General features: G+C 39.0%; 1 protein-coding gene across 15 annotated transcripts in view; it reads left to right on the forward strand.

The window, feature by feature from the left end:
• ABLIM2 (actin binding LIM protein family member 2) overlaps window positions 1–20,905 on the forward strand; it is a 133,525-nt gene extending 112,620 nt beyond the window's left edge. For 10 of the 15 annotated variants that reach the window (XM_048303546.1, XM_048303550.1, XM_048303554.1 and 7 more), the window contains 5 exons: window positions 2,633–2,691; window positions 4,629–4,683; window positions 5,997–6,061; window positions 6,233–6,313; window positions 19,146–20,905. In XM_048303546.1, the coding sequence (XP_048159503.1) occupies window positions 2,633–2,691; window positions 4,629–4,683; window positions 5,997–6,061; window positions 6,233–6,313; window positions 19,146–19,259 (374 nt within the window). In that variant the 3' untranslated portion in view covers window positions 19,260–20,905. The remainder of the gene's footprint in view (window positions 1–2,632; window positions 2,692–4,628; window positions 4,684–5,996; window positions 6,062–6,232; window positions 6,314–19,145) is intronic. The other 5 variants (XM_048303549.1, XM_048303561.1, XM_048303558.1 and 2 more) reach the window with 1 other exon arrangement.
• The last annotated feature ends 642 nt before the right edge of the window (window positions 20,906–21,547 follow it).

Genomic DNA, 21,547 nt, shown 5'->3' on the forward strand with positions numbered 1-21,547 from the left:
TTGTGCCAATATAGGTTCTGTAGTTCATTTTCCATTGCTTTTTATCAGCATTTCTCTGTCCCTCATGAAAGTTGGCCCCATTACCCAATTAGCAGCTATGCAGAAATGACATTGAGGAAGTTTTCTTTTCCTTTCTTTAGGCTTTTATTCACTTACCTGACTCTTTTAATACCCATGGACATCCTAAGTAGTTCCTTCTCTATTCGGTGTTTTCCTACGTAGTTCTGAATATATATAGCCTGTCATATTGGCCACAGAAAAGGAGCATCTCTACCTCTTGCACTTATGCTTGAGAACTCTGACTTTCAGCCCCATCTCTGTGGCATAGTCAGTGACTATTAGAGAAAATAAACTTTTTAGGTATAGGTTTGGTCCCACGTGGTTACATGCAGAGTGGAGGGAGTTAGCAGGCTGTGAATTGATAGTGATGTTTCCAGATATACTGAGCAAACAGTCCAGCCTCTGAGCAAACCAGAAAAGGGTTGTTTTGCTCTAGAAGACATTTTGCCACATTAGATTACTTGAATGCCCAGAAGAGCACATCTAACAGCAAAGCACATCAGTGTGAGACTTGTGCAATCAGCAGGCAAGAGTGGACCTTGTATCTCTTTACATCCACCTGTGTAAATGGGTCGTGTTTCTGTATGTGTAGATGTGTAATAGTTAATCATTTAAAATAATTCATGGGTTAAAGTGTTGTTTATTTAGGAAAGCAGACATCTAGCAAGGTGTGTAACCCTTGCTGTTCACGTGTCCCTGATGTGCTGAGACACAATCTCAGAATACCCAGACTGGAGTGAATGTCATACTGGACCAAGCAGGAGCCGTATCCCTGCAGAGGGCAGCTGATGTTCAGATAGTGTCTGGTTAGGGAGAAGGATTGCTGGAGTCAGCGGGTCTCGCTGCTGCGTTTTCGGCCCTTTGGGCTCAGTTCGCTCCGGTTCTGCCCGGCGGCCACGCGGTGTCGCCGGTGCCGCACGGGCTGGGCTGTGCTGCAGAGGCGTCTTTACCTCGGGGCATGGTTCCTCGGGGGCTGGGTATTATTTAGCGATAGAACAAACCTCGCTCACCCATCTTCTCTGCAGCCAAAAGGCCGAGAGATTTAACTCCACAGTGATGTCCAACAGCACTTTTTCCAGGCAGGAGCAGACATGAGAGCTGTGTTGCAGTCTGTCACACGGGTATTATACTCTGTGCTCTCTGGTGGCACTATCGTTCACATAACAGGCAATTATAGGTTTTTTGTTTCATTATTTTTTCCCCTCTTAAATATAAAACTGTAGTTGCCCTTATCTAATGGTAAGAGGTATTTGGCTTGCAATTCAATGTGAGCTTATTGCTCCCTGTTTAAGTACATTAAGTGCTTTGAATTTTTTTCTATCATGACTGTGATTCACTGGCCTACCCTTATTCCATTAGCTTTTCATCCTTGCTCTACTCCACTTTCTGTTCCATGGATGAAATACTTCTTCAGTGCTCGAGCCCTACCTGGGTTATCTTCCACCTTTGCTGAGTGCTGACACAGTGCAACAGTGATCCCATTTCTTCTTTCCTTGTTCTCTTTTTATTTGGATAGCTGGAGAAACTTCTGCTGTTTGTTTTAATATAATTTTCAGTGTTTAACTCAGCTTGACTTCTGGCAGTTTTCACTTTATCTCAGCACATTGTGAGCTCTCTGCTGATCCATCTTTTGTTTTTTCTTTCTGTATGCTTATTTCTAATAATCTCCTTAGGGTATTTATTAATCCAGTGGGGTCTGGTTTCCCTTCCTGCATTCCTCTTTGGACACAGCTTCTAACAATTTTGACAGAACGAAGTGTTGTACATTCAGTTCTTTGAGCTGTCTGACTTCTGTAACACTTTGCATCAGTTTTACATAATTTCCTATACTGGAATCAGGAATTTTTATTACACATGTGTTTGTTCTTCTACTATTTAACTTTTAAACTTTCTTGTTAGTGTCTTAATACTCAAAGTAAGGAGTTTCAGTTGTCTCATAATGACCACATCACTGTGTTACATCATTTATTCATGGTAACACCACTTTGCCAATTTTATCCATCTTAAAACTTTCTTTCAGTTGGGTGTGTATACACTCACTGATTTATTTTATCTGTTGCTATATCTTCATTTTTGCTTTTTGCCAAGAGAAGTTTTACAGAAAAAAGAAAAAAAGTTATTTTTTTAAATAGGGTATCAACTCATGTTTTTTAAGACACAAAACCAAAACCCAGACCACATACAGCATATTCAGAAGTGGTGATATAAAATGATGATACCTTTAATTCCAATTTCAAGTCATGATTTAACACCAAGTTGGAGGGCAGAGATTTCACAAGCTCTCAAATCACAAGCTTTGCATCACACAGGTGCACGAGGCTTCCATGACATGAGCCCCACAACTCCCTCCACATCCTGCCACTGGCATGCTGCTATTCCTAGACATTGTTACACATGTTCACGTGCATGAAATATTGAGAAAAGATGAGCATCACTCAGTTATATTTCATCTCATTGATAGAATATCCATGTTGATTGTAATTGCTTTTTCTGGATGTTTTCTTGGATTCCCTGTTTTAATAGGCTGTAAAAGATTTGCAAAAAATTTAGCTATATCTTATGTCTTTTACAGGATTTCCATATTCTAAGTCTGCTTCTCTACCTGGCTATGGAAAGAATGGCTTACATCAGGTAGGTAGACATTTAAATACATTCTTCAGGAAATAAGGTCTCATAAATAGACAGCTCAGTAACTAGCTGAAAATCTACACAGTAATGACACTTCAAAGGTGTTTTGGATGCCAGCCCTGTCTGACAGATTCATTCCCTATGTGGGTTACAGTTTGTCTCTCTGAAAGAGTAAGACTGACTGAGGCTTCTCCTTTTAATTCTGTGCATCATGAGCATTGGGAATCTTGATTCTCCTCCCAAAACAAATTAAGATCTAAAATGTACAGGCTGCACATATTAATCATAGAATAGCTTGAATTAATGATGGATACAGTCAGGCCTATAATTAGGCAAGTAATGATCTCAGAGCAAATGTGGAACAGCCCATATCCATTGCATTCCTTGAACCATCTGTTCTGTTTTTTCTAGTATGGATGTGTGTCCGTGTGTGGCGTGTGTATTCACACACAGTCATTGCACTTTTAAGGCAGAGAGGGAACAATGCAGATGGAATGACAAGCAGCAATCTAGAAAGAAAAATGCCTGACAAAATTATGATGAGAACAGACTATGAATTCTTTTTTTAATCGTTTTTTGCAACTTTTATTAGTCTTTATTAAAAAGGCAGCTTTGACAATGGGGCCTCTCTTTCTCTCTGGCATCTAACATTAGGAGTTCTCTGTTCATGGCTTGTATTATTAGGTGAAAAACCATTATGGTTTATATTAATGGGCTGTCAAAACACAGATGCATGTGCACCTACATTTTGAAGATTGACTTGTGTCCAAACTGCCTGGAGAGGACCTCGTTCAAATTTCCTTCTTTCTCCAAAAGAAGATGTGAAACCGGCAAAAGCATATGAGGAGGATTAAACTTCCCCAGTGATAAGAGTCAAACTGAGATTCATTGGAAGGAGCTACAAGAAAGAAATTATCAAGGGGTAGCTAAATGGATTTTTCAGTAGCTGCTGAAATGTCCATCCCTTTGAGTTACTACTACAGGAATAATTATGCCTGTGTTGCCTCAATACCTGGTTGCTTGATCGAATAATATTTAGGAATTTGAAAGGGTCCACATAAACCTAATCCCACCTATGAGTCAGGAGGGTTTTTTCTGACTTTTCAGAATAGGTGTTGCCAGTAACCTGAAGCAAGCAAGGGAAACTGACTTGTGCCCAGGCACTGCACTGGCCATCGCGAGGCTTCCCAGAGATGAGGCCAAAGCACTCAGGAAGCCTTGCAATGTGATGGGAAAGCGGCAGATGGCAGCATCTGTCCCACATAAAGAGTACCAAACCTGTGTAAGCGTTGAAAAGGTTGCTCATGGTCAAATCCTTGAGGCCAAAATTCCTCACAGAATGGATGTCCTCTGTTTGGATTGTAGGTTCATGCCAGCTTTTGTGGTTTGTTATTTTTAATCATCCTAGTGCTGCATAAAGAAGCCCCAAAAGCAAACAGCAAGGAGCCTTGTGGGTTATTGTGGGCATAGCTGTGCACACCATTGATACCCCATCAGGCAAAAATGAAACCTGGAAAAAAAAGATCATATGATAGTGCTTTTCTGGTTCCTATACTGATTTTCATCTTAGCATTTGCCAGAAAGGAAGAGGACAGTGGTTCAAACAAAGCACATATACGGCACACATACAGTTCTCCCTGGTCAGCGGCATCAGCAGTGTGAAGCAGAAAGCAGAAGGAAAAAAGTTACAGTGCAGCAGAAGTGATTTGTGATGATGGCAGTAACACATCTACACCACAGAAAAGTGACAGTTTCTGTGTTACTTTGCTTACTTGAGCAATTAGGTCAAATTTGAATGAGACTTATTTCTCTTTCTCTCATGCAAGGATCTGTATTTCGGTTCTATGGTACCAGCTGGCTTTCTTTTTCCTCTCAACAATGTTCAGAGTGGTTTTTTTGGTGTATTTTGCTGCTACATTGCTTCTCTCTTTCTCTGTCAGCCTGAAACTATGGGCCAATATGAAACGGACCAGGAGGCGAGCTGGGGGATGAAAGGTACATTGCAATATCATTTCCACTCCCCTTTGTGTTTTCTCCCTTTGAGGATGTTTGTTAACATATTGCCACAAAGGCTGCTATTCTGAGCTCTTCCTGTAGTTCACAGAATAATGACTAGTCAGAGACACAGCTCAGTATCATGTTTATCACAGAGAATCTTCTTTTTACTTAGCCCAATGTAAAGGCCTGACAGAAGTCTTGCATCATAAGGTGGTGCAGCCAGGCTGAGGCAATATCAGGGTCCTCGATATGTGGCAGCATTGCCTTGTGGTGTTGGTCTCCTGTCAAAGACAGGAGGAAATTTAAGATAATCACTCCTTCGAGTCTAATTGGAAAAAGTCCACTGTGCTTCTTATTTGTGCTACAGTGTGGTTAAAATGTGCAGAGCTCAAAAAGTAGGATTTATTTGCATTATTTTCTTTTATTGCAGTGGACTATGCACTTAATATGGAACTTGGGTTGGAATTTTCAAGGGAGCTGAAAAATTTTATTTCCAAGACACTTTAACTCATTTTAAAAATCTTACTCTAATGCTTCACTTCATGACTCTGTGTTGATAAAAATCTTTGTCTCATGTTTGAATAGGTTAAAGTACATGTTTTGAAAAGTAGACTTAATCTCTGATTTCATTTCAGACCATAAAAAGGTCTGTGAAAGCATTTTGGCTGTCCTGGTCGCATTTAATCACCGTTGTGAATAGATAACATTGTGGTAGTCATATCATATATAGTCATACACTGACCTAACTAGATTCCCTTGTGCTACTGTAGATCCAGGAATCATTGTTGCCACACCCCCAAATCATCTTTTCTTCCCTATTGTTATTCCCACTGCAGTCAGCCCAAGTGCAGGGTGTTGGCATCTTGTAATATCGTATTATCTCAGTGGTTTTCGTATGTGTTCCCAAACTGACATGCCTTTAATAATCCATTTATTTTAACTATTTTCAGTAAAGAACAATAAGGGCAGGACTTTTGGATGACAGACTGACTTAACTCTGCACAAAAGCCTCCTGTAAAAAGAAATACCCAATTTTGCCAGACATGCTCACCGTGTAACCCAGTGGCATCAAGATGGATTTTCTGTAATAAGCCTTTGATTTCAAGGACTATTGATTTGGTAATAGACAGTGTTATAGGCATTCAGGGCACGGGGGTCATATTCTTATTATGCATGCAGTTATCCAACAACTACTGAGAAGAGAGAAATGTAGTAGCATAGCACATTTGTGATGTACCTAAATGTTCATTGTGGTGACACCAAAAGAAGGCTATAAATTCTAAACTGAACCTGTTCTCATTCTTTTGCAGAATACAAGGTAAGAAGGGCTTTTCCAACACTGGAAGAACAATCAGATTCAGCACTTCCTAGCAAGGTTACATGGGTTCCTTTCTTTTATTTTATTTTGTTAATTTTTGTCCCAGTGAAATATTTGTCAAATCAGGATGCAAGTATGTACCATTTCTTAGTAAGTTCCCCACACCACCATTTCCATGCCTCAGAATTGGATTCAGCTGGAGTTCATATGTTCTTGTCTTTTTAACAGATTTATCCTTATGAAACTCTTATTGTAACAAACCGAGTTCGTGTGAAATTGCCTAAGGATGTGGACAGGACCAGGCTGGAGGTAGGAATGATATTTGACTGACAGTTTTGCAAGCATTTCAGCTGTTTGCTTGCTATGCTGCTTATTCCTGTGCCTCAGTAATAGCAACAAAGAAGAGAGAAATAACATTACGCATTATATTTTATTTCAAAAAAATTAGTATGTAGGCAATTTAATTAAAAAATTGCTTAGAACCTGGCAAATGTCTTACCAAATGATATTTTACAAAGATACCAATGAAACCCATGACTTTTGGATGATTTTACATGCTATTGGGAGTTTGGGTGGGGAGTGTTGAAACTTGGAATTTGTTTTATTTTTGGTTCCTATAAAAAACAACCTCATAGAATAACCTCGATATTACAAAAAGGCTCAGTTTATCCTGAAAATACATGGACCTGTGTTTGGTCCGTTGTCTTATTCAGCCTTTCCTTTGGCTGTGTGATCTGTGGTCACGTACTACAGCTTTGCTGTAGCAGCCACGTCTCACTTAAGATAGAGAAATGCAGATATAATTTATCATAACAGAAAGCTTAGTTTCCAAAGGTCAAATCCTGAAGTTGATGTTCAAGCAAAATTCCTGAGGTTGATTTTTTTGACTGAGCTAGTCAAATAACAGGACTGAATAAATAACAGTCAATAACAGGACTGAATAAAGACTCACCTAAACTAATGTATCTTTCTGTGAACTACTATTAAGAAGAGATACCTCAGTAAAAAATATGTGATAAAAATATTGGACTTTTGGGGAGATTCATATTTTAGTAAATTTACTGTATTTTGAACTTGATAATATGACAAGAAAAGAAGAAAAATTATTTTTAAAGTAAAAAAAGAAGAAAAACTTTGAAGAAGCAGAAAGTTCCTTGTTAAAGATCAGTTTTTAAAAACAATTAGTTTACCAGATTTTCATACATATAGTATGTTTTCAAATTGGTGTTGTGTTCTTGAATACTTACATGTGCTTGTCTCTTGATTACCCAACAAGTGGTGTTGATTTGATTGTAAGGAAAAGGGAGCCACAGTTGTGTGCTGCTTTAAGCGTGGTTTATAGCGAGGCATGATAGCAATAGTAAAAAGCATGATGACTCGGGAAGAAGGAGCAGGGAGTTGGAGGGATTCTCATCTGGACATATTCTGTAAAGGGTTCTTTCATACATATACATACACACGTGTATGTGTGTGTTAAAGAATAGAGTCTTTGTTTAAACACATCAGACTGGTCTGAAGAGCAAATGCAGCTCTAAATTGCTTTTTTAAGACAACATATAGTTTGCTTTGGATGGATCATGCCTGCCCTGGCTGCCATTATCTGTAACTCATACACTGTCCTCAGCTGGGATTGCTGTTTGTTTAGCTTTGGAGTTGCTCAGTCTGCCTCACACCAGGTGCAGCACAGGGCCTGTTGGCTCAAGGAGCCCAGCCACTTCAAAGATCTCACAGAGGTTTGCAAAAAAGAACAATAAACAAGATCTGCTTCAAACCTGCACCAGAAAAGCAGTGAGGGGACCAGACCAATCCTGCTGATTGCTGCCCTATGCTAAACATGTGTGTCTGCAGGAAGAACTCCTTTGTAGACTGTCTTACATTTAATAGGGATTGGTAGCTTTTAAAACAATTAAATTAGCAGAGTTTTAATAGCACTGTAACTACTGGAAAAACAGAGGCAGTTGCTCATCTACACATTCAAACCATATGCAGAGTTGAGTGACAGACACAATCCATTGCTTTCCCTGCCAGCCTCTTCCCCTCTTTCCTGACCCTTTCTTCTGTGTTACAGAATTGCTGGAAATAAGTAGATTTGCATATAAAAGCAGCTTATCATTACTTCCTCTTGTGGCAGAAGAAGAAGAAGATAGTAACTTAATTATTGACTTGTGCATTCAGCAGATTTCAGGCTTGGGCAAGACCCAGGACTCAGAGAGCCCAGGACTATGTGGGTTTATAGGTTTGCACAAAAGCAGACCAGGCTTAAAAATGTGGGTACAGACACACACTGTCTGTTAGTAGAGGGCCCACTTATCTTGGTATCTTCACACTTTTGAGGACAGCACTGGGAATACTGAAAGCAGGTGCTAAGGTAATATTTCACCCTTTCTTGAGGTCCCTTTCACACCCCCTAGAGGGTGTGATTCAATGCTTGGGATCTCTAAGAGTCAAGTTCTCTTTCAAATCTGAATTGGTTGCCAGCTGATGTTCTGTTTTCATCCTGCACAGCCAATGTCACTTGTGAAAGGGCTGGATTTTGCCTACAGAAATGCTGATGGACATAGCAGTGCTAAGTCCATGTGTTATGCAAACTGTAGCGTTATACAGTTATGATAGAGATATACCTAGGAAAATCTTCTAAGAAAAAATCCATGTTCTAATACACCAGTTTTATTCTGATTAGTTGTGTGGACAGGTGGTGTCAGTGAAAGGAGACCAAGGGCTTCTGTTTGATAGCTTCATATCAGCTATCAAACCTGAGAACAGTCTTACTGTGTCTGGTATCAGCAGAATATTTCACACGTGATGTTTCTGATTTCCTGGTCTACTTAGGAGCAATAAGGTTAACTAACTTTTCATGAGGTAGATTTATTTAACAGCCATCTCACAAGTTGACTTGAAGCAGCCTCCTCTTTGTGAAACAGTTCATTGTGAACTTTGAATGATCCATCATAGATGTCATGGAAGGGGCACTATCGTTTGTCTATGATTCACTCCTCCAAAGAAAGTCTCCTATAGTGAGTGTTCCTATCATGAAAAGTGAACTCAAGTCAATGGTATTAGCTCCTGGGGTCAAATTAAGGGAGGCTACAATGAAACTTTGACTAATGTTCAAGGACCACAGGAGGGTGGGGGTTTAATGGGTGGTAGTGTTTTCCTAACTTTGCTCCCCTTATGAGTATTTTTTAGATTACACTGTTGTGCAAGAAATTTATTTTAAGGATTATAAAAAATATTTTCTTGCAAAAATGCATATTTTTCTAAACCCAAGAGGTATCTAGAGATTAGGAAGGCTCAACTGGTAATAAATGCATTCAAATAATAGTCATTCTTTCCTCAAAAGTGGATGTATCTAAGCATAAAAACACTCAGCTTGTTTTTGTTTGCTTGTCTTAACTCAGCAGTGAAACAGAAGTACCCAGTTCCTTGTGCTCTTCCAAGGAGATGTTTATGCCAACAGTGAACTAATGCAGCACTGAGAACTGGTTATAATGAGCAGCTTGCTGATTTTTAAATACTTTGCTGGCACTTTGGTTTTTGAGTAAATAGCCTAGATCTCACTTTTGTATAAGCTGATTAGAAATGCAAGGAATTTACAGGAGATAAGGATTTGGCCAAGTAATTTTTTAGAAGTTTCTCTCTACTGCAGTGCTGTTTATTGTAACGTTAGGTGAACAGAGCAGCATTCCCGTGAGCTATTCCAACAGGAAATGGTAAAGAACAAGTTCATTCAGATAATGTTGCAGAACAACAAAGCAGTAGCACAGGGATGGATTATACAGCTTGGGTGAAGAGGAGTTGCACCCTCACTGTGTCTGCAGATGACACGAACTTGAGGGAACAGCAGTTGATGCTTAGGTGAGCAGAGCCTCTGTTCAGGCTGTAGGGATGGTTGACAGAGACTTCAAGAAGTTCAGTGAAGATAAATCCACGTTCTTGCACTTGTGACCGAATAACATTGTTCATCAGGACAAGATGGGGGGAGCAGCTCTGCAGAAAAGTACCTGAAGATGCCGATGGAAAACACACTGAACATGAATCAGCAGCTCACCTTTGTAGTAAAGGGGTTATAGGGCAAAACATACCCTTCCCAGAAGCAGGCACTGGAAAGCCAGGAGGCAACAGTCACAAGTTGCAGGAAAATAAATTACAATAGGATACAAGGGGAAAGTTCCTCGCTGGAAGGGTAGTGCACTGAACGGGTTGCCCAAGAGGCTGTGGTACCTCTGAAGGCATGCAAAACACAGCTGGACATGGCCTTGAGGAACATGGTCTGATTTTAAAGTTGGCCTTGCTTTGAAGACCTCTGTAAGTCCCTAATTTGCTTAGATTGGTATATTCTGTGAAGACATAGTATAATTACAAAACATGATTGTTTGGTGAACTTGCTGCAATAGCATTTGAGAAAATACAATTTGGTCTATGTCAGAACTTGTTAACAATTTTTTTTTTTTTTTTTCTAATGCAAGTGTTAAAATATAAGTGTCCTGGACCAAACTTCCCCATCTTGGATAACGTGAATCCTGAGTTTTCAGGACTAAGACTTCACCTTTGGATGGTACACATCGGTACATTCCTTACCTGCTGGTTTTCAAAGGAAGTTGAGCTTACAGACACTTTTGAAAATTTTGATACCTCTTTTAAGTACTCGAATACCTTTATCATTTGAGCCTTGGACTCCTAAAAGCACACATTTGATACTTTCCTCTTAGATTGGATATTGTTTGCCTGTTTTTCAGTCACAACAGTGTGGTTCAGTGTTTGCACATTGATAGTTCATGCCCAACTGCATAGATTTATATTTTTTTTCCTCCTGCAGTTGCTTTTATCACAGAGTGTAAGATTTCTTTTGTGGTCACAAGCTGGTAGTTTTGAAAGACAATATTGTTAAAATCTTCCCTTTGGAAGCCATCTTTTAGTGTTTTCATTTGATTTCCTTATCTTAATGTATCTTAGGTTTTTTAGCTGTTTCTTTTGAATTCAAGGCTTAAAAGCATTATCCATTCATGCCTATCAAATGCAGTAGAAAGTAAATTATTCCACTTTTTGTTTGAGCCTGTTCATAGTTGTTTAACAAGGATACACTGAGACAATTGCTGCAGAGAAAGTACTCTGGAATGTCAAGTAGCAAACTTTCATTTGCCTCCTTGTTCTCTTGTAAACAGAAATGAGAGATTTAAACATGGGTGCAGTTTTATTTGAACAGAGCACTCACATTAAGTCAAACATGCTTTTCCTCCTGGAACTGCTTGTCTGGATTTGCTTCAGGGGTAACATTTTTTCCACTAGTTTTCATTCAACAATCACCCTGGGTTCCAGCCATTTGGGCTTCAACCATTTTAGGACTTGTTTCCAGTAACTGAGCCTGAATTTTTAAGAGCCCAAGCTCCTGGATGTCATTCGTACAAGTAACATTGTGTGTCCCACCTCCTTTGAAGCTCAGATGGGGAAAACGAGAGCAAAACTGGAATGCTGTGTGTTCTACAGTTTGTAGTTTGGGGCCAGGTATGAGGTTATGGGCTCACTTCACAATAAAGCTCATCATTTGGGGTGAAAAAGTGTGGGTCACTGACTTCAGTAGAACTGTTTCACAGTGTTTAGCTTGAAAAATATATGTGTGTTGTTTGTTATTCTAGGCATGTGCTTGTGTTGTGATCAGTGATGCATGTTTATATCAGATTTCAAAGTCTTCACAAAAGGAGCCATTATAAAATGAAAATACACATTAGAATTGATGTGATATGATGTGAAAAGTAATTTCTGTGTGAGTGGAAACACTGTAGGAGTGCACAGAGATTAGAGGTGGAACATTCATATTACACATTCACTAAAATCCAACCTAAAGGAAACTGGAAAATCTGCTTTAAGAATAAAGTATTTTTTGCCTAAATCAAATGAGATTTTTGAAACTCGTTATCTTCTTTATATTTTCATAATTTATTATGGATTCCAAGGCTTGGTTTTATTTATGAATTATTTTCTTAATTATACAGAATTTTTTATCAGCCGTCAGCTGGAGGCAATGACTTATGTCAATGTCAGTAATGAAAAAGCTCATTTGATTGAATGACAGGATGGTGACATAGATTATCATCAGAAATGTTCTATGTATATGCTATTTAGATAATATATTCATATACCTGAGAGAAATACTTACATCTTTTCAGCTCTTTGTATGTTTATGGATGACTCAGCTGGGAAAAATACTGACTATACAATGCTCCTACAGGATACTTTCTGTCTGCCTTGTGATAGTTCCCAAGAGGTTAGATTGGAAGTGGTAGTGCTGAGTGGAATGCAGCTTCTCTGTGAGACTTCATGGTACCCTGAAATACTAAATGAGAACATCCACAGATCCAGGAGCCTTGAAGAGGTGCTTGGGGTGATATGGGCATGGGGAAGGGTCTCAGACTCCTTTCCTCACTGCTTCTATTACACTGCTTTCCCTGGGAACCTTTCTGGGGACCTGCATTGCTGTGTGGAGGGGGATCTACAGCTCCTGCAAGGTTTGACTGCATAAGGGCTCTATTTGTGTTGTGACTAATTGCCCTCATCTAGGGTAACTGCAGGTGCCCGCTGCCTTATCCTCTGATCAACAGAGCTGCCCTAGTGATCTTTTGATACTTTTTGAAGTTTATTAGGTGGCAATTCATGCTGTTTCTTAACTTTTGCTCACCAATCACATAATTACTTAATAGTTTCAAATATTTATTGAGCATGAAGCTTTATTAGGCCGTAGATGAGCATAACATTCAATACTTCCTTAGGAATGTGGCACATGGCTAATTACAGCTTTGTAATTAGCCATGCAGCAGGCTTAGAAGAAACATCTGAAAAGCCTGCTGAGCCCCAGCAGTGCAACAGAAAGAGGGGTGAAGAGTGCAAACCTTGTGAAAGCAAAATGAGGATTCAAAATTCAATAGAAAAACGAGAAAATTTTCCAGTAAATTTGACTGGGCATCTGAGAGTCTTATTTGGACTAACCTTCAGAGGCATGAGAGAAGGGAGTGGAAGGGCAGTGAGGAAGAGAAAAACTGGAGAGGGGAGGAAGCTATTATTATCTAAATGTTGAGATACTTCTACAATCCTGAATATTACCATAGGAAAAGATTTTGTCTCAGCAGCAAAGCTTCTGCACCAACTTGAAGAGCTAAGACTTGGTTATTTACATGGATGCTCACTTACCTGTGAGCATCCCAATAAATCCCAGTTTAGTCTGAGTATTTCTCATGTTGAAATCTCTGGAGAAGATCCTGTAGCATTTATTTCTGGATTTTGTGAATCAGAAGTTAGAAGTGTTGCAAGGACGTTGAATAAAAATGAATTGAAGTAGACAACTACTTAAAATTACACTCTCTAAAACAGAGTGCTCAGAATTGCCTCAGACAGAGACTGGCTGAAAGATTCACTACAGATTCAGGCAAAGGCAGTGTAGTGCTCAGCTGTCATTTCCCATGAATATAGCAAAAAAAAAAAGCAAAAGAGAAACAAACCTGAGGTTTTAAATTGCTGTAGGAATTAGGACCTTGATTTTTCTAGTCTTCAAGCCATCACCTCCTGCCATCCACTGAGTTCTTTCATTGGTTCAATATTGACTCATGAGGAGGTAGGATATCCTCTGAGCTTCCTACATCAGCAGGTTTTCACATGAGAACTCCCATCCAATTACTGACACAGAATAGAGATGCTTGTGAAGCTCCCCCTGGTCACCATGTGCTGCAGGTGAATTGTAATTTTCTCTTCCTGTGACTTATTCATACTAATGTCATGTTCCTTAATGTGTTGGTTTTGGCTGGGGTAATTTTCTTCACAGTGGCTGGTATGGGGCTGTGTTTTGAATTTGTGCTGATAATATAGAGATGTTTCTATTATTGCTGAGCAGGGCTTACACAGAGCCAGGGTCTCTTCTGCTTTTGGTATGGCCTCTCTGACAAGGAAGTGGGGGGTGCATGGGAAGTTGGGAGGAGACACAGCCAGGACAGGTGACCCAAAGTGACCAAAGGAATATTCCAGACCATGCGACATCATGCTCAGTGCACGAAGTGGGGGAAAAAAGAGGAAGGGGGGGCGGACATTTGGAATGATGACGTTTGTCTTCCCAAGTCACTGTTACATGTGACGGGCCCTGCTCTCCAGGAGATGGCTGAACACCTGCCTGCCCATGGGAAGCAGTGAATTAATTCTTTGTTTTGCTTTGCTTGTGTGCGTGGCTTTTGCTCTCCCTATTAAATTGTCTTTATCTCAACCCATGAGTTTTCCAGCTTTCACCCTCCTGATTCTCTCCCTGATCCCACTGGTGGGAGAGTGAATGAATGACTGTGTGGGGCTTGATTGCCAGCTGGGGTGAAACCACGACACTGTGTATTAGTTGTGAGCATCTCTGAATTTCATTAAAAACTCAATTCTTCTTGGGGAAAAGAAATCTCATTGAATTAAAGATTATAACTCTATTTAGAATTATTACTGGCTTTTTAGCAGACCACAGAAATGGAGACGAGCCTCATTAATTTATCGTGAGAAGCACCACTTCTTTCTGAGATAACACCGCGGAGCAAGTATTTGAATGTGCAATTAATTACTTTTGTTCTGAGAGAGTAAAAAATGAGGATGTGTCTGTACTGCTCATTTTCATGTTCATGTTTCATAGAGGATGAGGATTTTCTGTTCTAGTGGTTGCAATGCAGTAGAGAGGGTTAGCTCGCCCTTGCCTCAGATTAATACAATTCCATCAAAAAACCATGATGCCATAGTCCTTTCTATTGTAGCAATATCACACTTAACTATGTCACAAATGCTGATATTCTGATCCTGTGAGTTCCAGTATTGCAGTCTTTTTTAGTGAAGAATCATCTTTAAACTGTTTCCCTTATCTTCTAGCAAGGTTGTCAGGTAGCACCATGTTAACATCATTATGTAGCTTCCAAAATGACCTCACTTACATACAGTCAGTTCAGAGTGTGAGCAGAACAGGACCTTGATAGGTCCTCTCTACTTTCCTCAGCATCTGCAATGTGCCCAGCCTTGCTGTTGATGCAGAGCAGAGAAGGAGATTGAGTTAAGCTGCCTGAGTGTGGCCAAACTGTCACAGAGGGAGTTAGGAATCACTTACTAGCACACTGTAAAACACCCAGATTTCCTATGTAAACAAGGCCAACTCTAGTAAAAAAATGAATGAATGTTGCTTTTACTAATAAGTTTGGCCATTCCTTCCTTTAATGGCCCAGTGATGCATTATTAACATAGCTGGATATTTTAAGCTGATGCATTACTGAAAAAAAAGAAAAGGAAATCATGTTCTTGGCCTTGTAAAGCATAGCTTCACACATATTCTCTCATACCTCAAGATGAGTATCTGTCATATTCCCTGCTCATAGTTTTCAATTTCCCTTCTTTTGTTTGACTAATGAGAGAAGGTAATGCTTCAGTTAAGACTAATTAATATTCCAATAGCTGAGAAGAAAGATAAATCAGTCCAAGATTTCTTACTGGTACATTTTTATCTTACTGATACATTTTTACCTTTAGGTTTAGGAAGAGCTCTAGGTTTTAAATCTTTGAGGAAAGCTATTAGGAAAGTCCCAACAGTAGTGCAGACAAAATTTAGCATCACGTATACATAGAAAAGTGTGAACATAAACTTCTCACACTGGTGTATTCCCCTGGTGTTTAGACCCTTCAAATACTTGTAGACATTTACCATGTTTTACCTTAGTTATCATTTGGCTGAGCTTAGGCATACTTAGGCCTTTTAGTCTTTCCTCATAAATCAAATTGTAACCCATGATTACTTCCATTGCTTTTATCTGAAGCTTTGCCAGTTTGATGACATCTTTCTGGGATCAAGGTTTTATTCTAAAATTTGAAGACAAAACTTAAGTCATTGTTGCTTCTAGGGTCAGTCCCAAATCTAGAGCCCATGGTGCTTAAGAAGGGTATGGTGAAAGCTTCTAAGGTGCAGGGAAAACATGTTACACTGGGCACACACTGGTGTTCTCAGAGAGAGTTCAGAACAAAGGGAAAATGTTTCCTTCTATCAGAATTATTTTGCATGTGGATAATGCATTGATGGAGTAAGAAACTGCTAATATTGCAGTCAGTTTGTTAGTCCTTGAGAGGAGGGCATATGTGAAAGAAAATTAAAAGCAAAGAAACTCTCTAATGGAATGGATGTGGAAATAAGTGAACTTGTGCTTTAACCATCTCAGTCACTTTATCCCTGGGCTAGAAACGTGCTTTAACCATCTCAGTCACTTTATCCCTGGGCTAGAAACTGTTTACTGCTTTTGGACCAGGCAGCACCAAATGTGACCTTCTGTGAGGAGGAAAAAAAAAAATGGTGCTGTTATAAAACAAAACTTCGGTATAAGAATTAAAAAATTAATATATGCAAAGAATGAAGGTGGTGTCATCTGGACACAGTGCACAAGTAATTCATTCATGGCTAGCTGCATGTGGAGCAAAAGCTCACTAAGCCTGAGGGCAAAGCAGAAGGATAAATGGCAAAGTGCAAAATTGGAGAGGGAAGGGCGAATTGCACATCTTGTACTGAGATGGGTGGCAAGCTTCATTAGGAGGTGAAGATGTAGCAAATGTTTGGCATCCTGGAGAAAAGGGATGATGTAGGGCTCGTTGAGCTTTCCTCCATTGACCTTCAATACCGGAACAGATCTGATGAGACCACAGCAGTTTCTCATAATACATGGTGCAAATTACCTCAGGAAAAAAGAAATGGTGAAAACATAGTCCTTTTAAAGTTTTATGTAATTTTCTATGGTTTTAGAAGATTGGCAAGGTAAATTTACCTGCCAGGGCATAGGCTTTCTCATTTTCTTCTTAGTTCGAGTATGAACTACAGTTTGCCACTGCTTTCTCCTGAGTGAGGAGATGGCTCAAGTCTTACCCACAATCTATAAAGTAAAATAAAATAAAATATTATACACTTTGTTCATCCAGACTTCTTTTTCAATCCTACGACCTACAAACATGGTCCTTGCAGTGAGAAATTACTAAAGCTAAACTTACTCTCATTTGTCCACTGGATTACCTAGAAAATGTTCTTAAAAAACCAATGCTGAGAGAAGTTACTTTTTGTTTCTGAGCCCAGTAGAATTAAATTCTGTCAGCGAGAGGTTGTTTCTAAAATACATTGTCAGATGTTGCTCATTTTCATGCGAGAAGTGATCTCCTTTGCCAAATATGCATGGTGTGTTTGTTCCATGCTATGAGCAGCGCTTATGGTGAGTTGCTGCCATTTGTCAAATGAAAAATGAAGGCTCAGTTCCAAGATCTTAGTCACTGTTGTTCTGAGTATGTGGAATCTCAAGGGAAAAAAACCAAGGCTGTCCTTTTTTAAGAAACAACAAGAACCCATGATGAACATTTAAAGTAATTATATATAATGACTTCTTACAAGCAATTTTTTAGTTTTCTTGAGTAAATTCCATTACAAAGATGAAGTCATTGTTAATAAGTGGAAAGTAAAATTTTACTTCCAAACCTGTCAAAAAAAAATAGCTTTGTAAGGTAGGGCAAATGAGGCTGTGTTCATCCTGGTCAGGTAACCATCATGGGATTGCCAGGACATGTTATCATGTTCCCTGCCACAATTGTGGCTAATAGAGGCTAGCACTCTTCCAGATGATGCAAGGATCTGCTTGAAATGCTAGACAACCTTGGCCTATTTGAATTGCCAGTACAGAGTCCAAAGGACCCCGTGGCTCCCCTTCCCCTGGGTGTGCTGTGCTCCCCCCTCCCTTCAGCACCTTACCCTCAGTGTTTGCTGGTAGCTGGTTCATTATTCACATCCATGAGCACCGTATGTCCTTTAACATTACCCTGCCAGTGTGTCTTAAGAGTGAGTAGTGTAGAGTAGATGGTGTTTCTGAGCCTCCTCCGAGTGATGAGGACTTTGAACCAAGGTTTCTCACCTCCTGGGAAGTCCTGCAACCAGGAGGCAGTGGGATGGAAGAAAAGGGCCGATATCCTTCTCTTGAAATAACGCAGTTGTCTAATGTGTGAAGAGTTTGATTCTGCTGTATGAAGCGTGTCCAAGCATTTCTTGTGCTTAGCAGTGTTTGGGGACCTGGTTTTTGGATGCAGTACTAAAGCAGGCACTGAGATGCTGAGGCTGGGGCTGCCTGGGTGAGCGTGGGAGGAGAAATGTGTCTGAGGAGCTTCAAGAGCTTGGCTGGGGAGCAGAGGGTTAGATTGCAGGAGTCGTCACAGATTTCAAGGACACCTTCGTGGAAGAGGGGAGTCCATGTTTAAAAATTGCAATTTCTAATTTTCATTGCACTGAATCTGTCCCTTTTAGATGGTGTGTGCTTAACTCATCAGAAACAGAGAAGCATAACTGATACTACTGAAATACTTGAGCAAGCATTAGTCCACCATTATTGGATGAATTTTGCAAATTAATTTCTCATTCACACATTTACCTTTTCCACCTTTTCTGTGTGGATGCTAGTAATTGCTAGGGAACTGCTATCCTACTTCCTTCCAATTCTTTATGTTGGATTTCTCCCCTTTTTCTCAATCTCTTTTTTCTTTTTTTTAAATATTAAATCATGAAAATATTAAATAGAAGCATATTTCTTGACATTTAAAAAGCCCCTACTTTATCCAGCTTGAACTTCTTAGGAGAGTCTCTCCCCATGGATAAGCACATTTTGGATTTCAGAATTTAGCAGTATGCTCTCTCCTTAGTTACAAAGTTGCTATTAGTGGGCCAGTGTGGTGTCCGCTGCTCTCATTAAAGATCAAGGCAAAACAAATCCAACTCTAAAGTTACATTGTTATCAATCTCTTTAAAGTCCTGGAATAACTTAAATTTGTCTCAGTGTGCTCTGTCATCAGGCACCCTGGATAAACATGTATTTTTTCCCAAAAACCATAGCTTCTGCTCAGTTGGAACTATATTGAAAATACTATTTTTTTTCAAAAGTCACTACTGCCATCAATAATTTCATTTCCCAGCTACTCTGAGCTCATTTGGTTTTGATGCAGTCTTTTCCAGAAACAGTTTTGGAATTTAAATGCAAACCCTAATGCATTATTTTGTGGTGTGTTTTAAAACTTAGGAAGGGCAGAAATATTCCTGTGCACAGACAAGCTTAACGATATCTTTTGTATTTTCATTTTCAAGAGGCATTTGTCCCCTGAAGAGTTCCAGGAAGTCTTCAAAATGAGTATTGAGGAATTTGATCGTCTGGCACTTTGGAAGCGGAATGACCTGAAGAAAAAGGCCCTGCTTTTCTAAACCCTCCCGGATAAAATATGTGCTTAATCAAAACAAAAATAGTCTTGCCAGAACTATCACATGCACTTGCTGTTGAACCATTGTCCAGCTTCGTTGTGTTAGTATGTGTCGGGGAAACAAGACAGATTAGATGGTAATGTGTTGAGATACAGAGAATTTGCTAATTTTGCATTTCCAGCTGGTTTTGTCAGTAACTCCTGGTCCTACCCAGTTTACAATGTGCAAAAAATCTAGCTTTAAATTTATTGTTGCTTGCATTTGTTGCTTGATGCAAATGGAAATTCTTAAAGGAAGAGAAAAGAGTGTAGCTGTGACGCAGGAAATGCATTGAACATTTTGTTCCGTTAAGTTTTATAATGCAATTTTTACAAAATCAAGTAAGTAATTCATATAGAAGTTTTCCAGCGGGGGATCACATGCTGTTAAAAATGTGGTAAAAGCCAAAGAAAAGCATATCCACAAGCAATGATTGCAATTGTTTATCTCTGGTACTTTTTAAGAATGAAAGCAGAAATATGGAAGCACCTTAATTCTACTTGTTATATTTAAACACAGCATACTCTTTAAAAGATCATATTTGTCTAGAAGGTAACTAGCTATCTTTAATTACAACACCAGAGTTTTTATTTTATTAAGAATATATTGTGACATAAAACAATTATAATTGCTAAGATGTATACAGACCTACTTAAAGATTTAGTCCCATTCATCAGGAAAACTGAAGCCTTATACAAAACTGGTTTAAGAGTGTATTGTGCCAGTTGACTGTGTTTTCCTACTAGTTTGGAGTGTTTGAAGAATGGTTTTTTTACATTTCATGCTGATAAAAATACCATATAATCTTAATTACTATGTAGATAGATATATCTATCTATAAAATAATTATTTTCATTAATATATGTCCTAAGTGAAGACATTCTTACTTTCTCAACTTTCCAGCTTTACACAATAAGCCATGAGAACTGTGATGGCATTTGGTAGATGTGGAAATGGAACAGTTCAGCATAAAATGTAACAAAAAAAGCTTGGTGTGCTCTATCAATAATACAGACAATTATAATCAAATATATAAAACCTTCATGCATTACTATTCGCATGTTTCTGTACAAGTAAATTTGAAAAAAAACAAACCTATGTGATACTGGTGCAGTACCTTGAAACTATCTTAAATAACAGGCAAAGCTAACAAAATCTAAGCATTTGATATGAGTGTTAGACCTTAATATCTCTTCCAGCTGAAAGACTGTGTTAAATTTAATGGTTTCATATGGTCATAGGTATGGTTGCTGACAAAGAATGTTTTAAAGTGAGTTGCTAGTTTTGTGTGATACTAAATGAGCATTACAAAAAGTACATTTTTCAGCCATGTGTCAGTATTCTGCATTTTTACTGCCTTGAATGTTTGTACTCACCTCCTACTTCACTATGTCTTTTCGCATTTCCCTAAGGTAACTGGTTAATATATGCACTACAACACACTATTTCAACTGACCCAGCGTGGGAAAAATCATAGCATTGAACATGCCTTCTTCCAACTAACTTTCAAAGTCCATGCTGTTGGAAATAAATATTTTCTCATGACCTAAATGTTTTGTCTGATGATACAAATGTTTAAAAAAAGTCATTAAAACAAAGACATAACTGAATGACTTTGCTAATGTGTGTATAATTTTTAGATCATATTGCTGCTCTGGATAGGGTCTTCCCATGATAGTTTGCATTAAATCTGCTCACTGAGGAGAGCATTGAGTGTATCTCTGAATGTCAAGTTACTGTAAAGTTGGTCATGATTTAAACAATCCCATCAAGCAAATGTCACATCTCACCAAGCAAAAGTTGCTTCACTGGTGGTGTACAGAACCATTAGCCTGGGTAGAGAACAGTCAGCCAGTTTCAAATGACAGCTCCTGATCACATGTAGACCACATCCATAATGCTCTTTGACCTCAGAAGAGCTTGTTACATTTTTTTGTGAAAACTGGCAGCCCACTGAAATGGGCCAATCCTGAATGTGACCAGCAGGGTCCATTGCTACAACAAAAATCTAAATCCAGGAGAGTAGTTGGTTGGAGAATGATTATGAGGAAGTTTTACGTTGGTGACAGCCACTCTACTCATCCACACATTCCTGGGGCATCATAGTGGTTCCAGGCATCTTCTCAGTGACTAAAAAAATTGCAGGTTGATCAAAGAAATCCATGTATCAGTGCAGATCAGGTTCAGTATGGATTTTCATAAATAATTTGAAAATCTTTTAACCACAGCAGCTATTGTACTGGTGTGGGATT

This window comes from Corvus hawaiiensis, chromosome 5 (assembly GCF_020740725.1).
Source record: "Corvus hawaiiensis isolate bCorHaw1 chromosome 5, bCorHaw1.pri.cur, whole genome shotgun sequence".
Classification (NCBI taxonomy): Eukaryota; Metazoa; Chordata; class Aves; order Passeriformes; family Corvidae; genus Corvus; species Corvus hawaiiensis.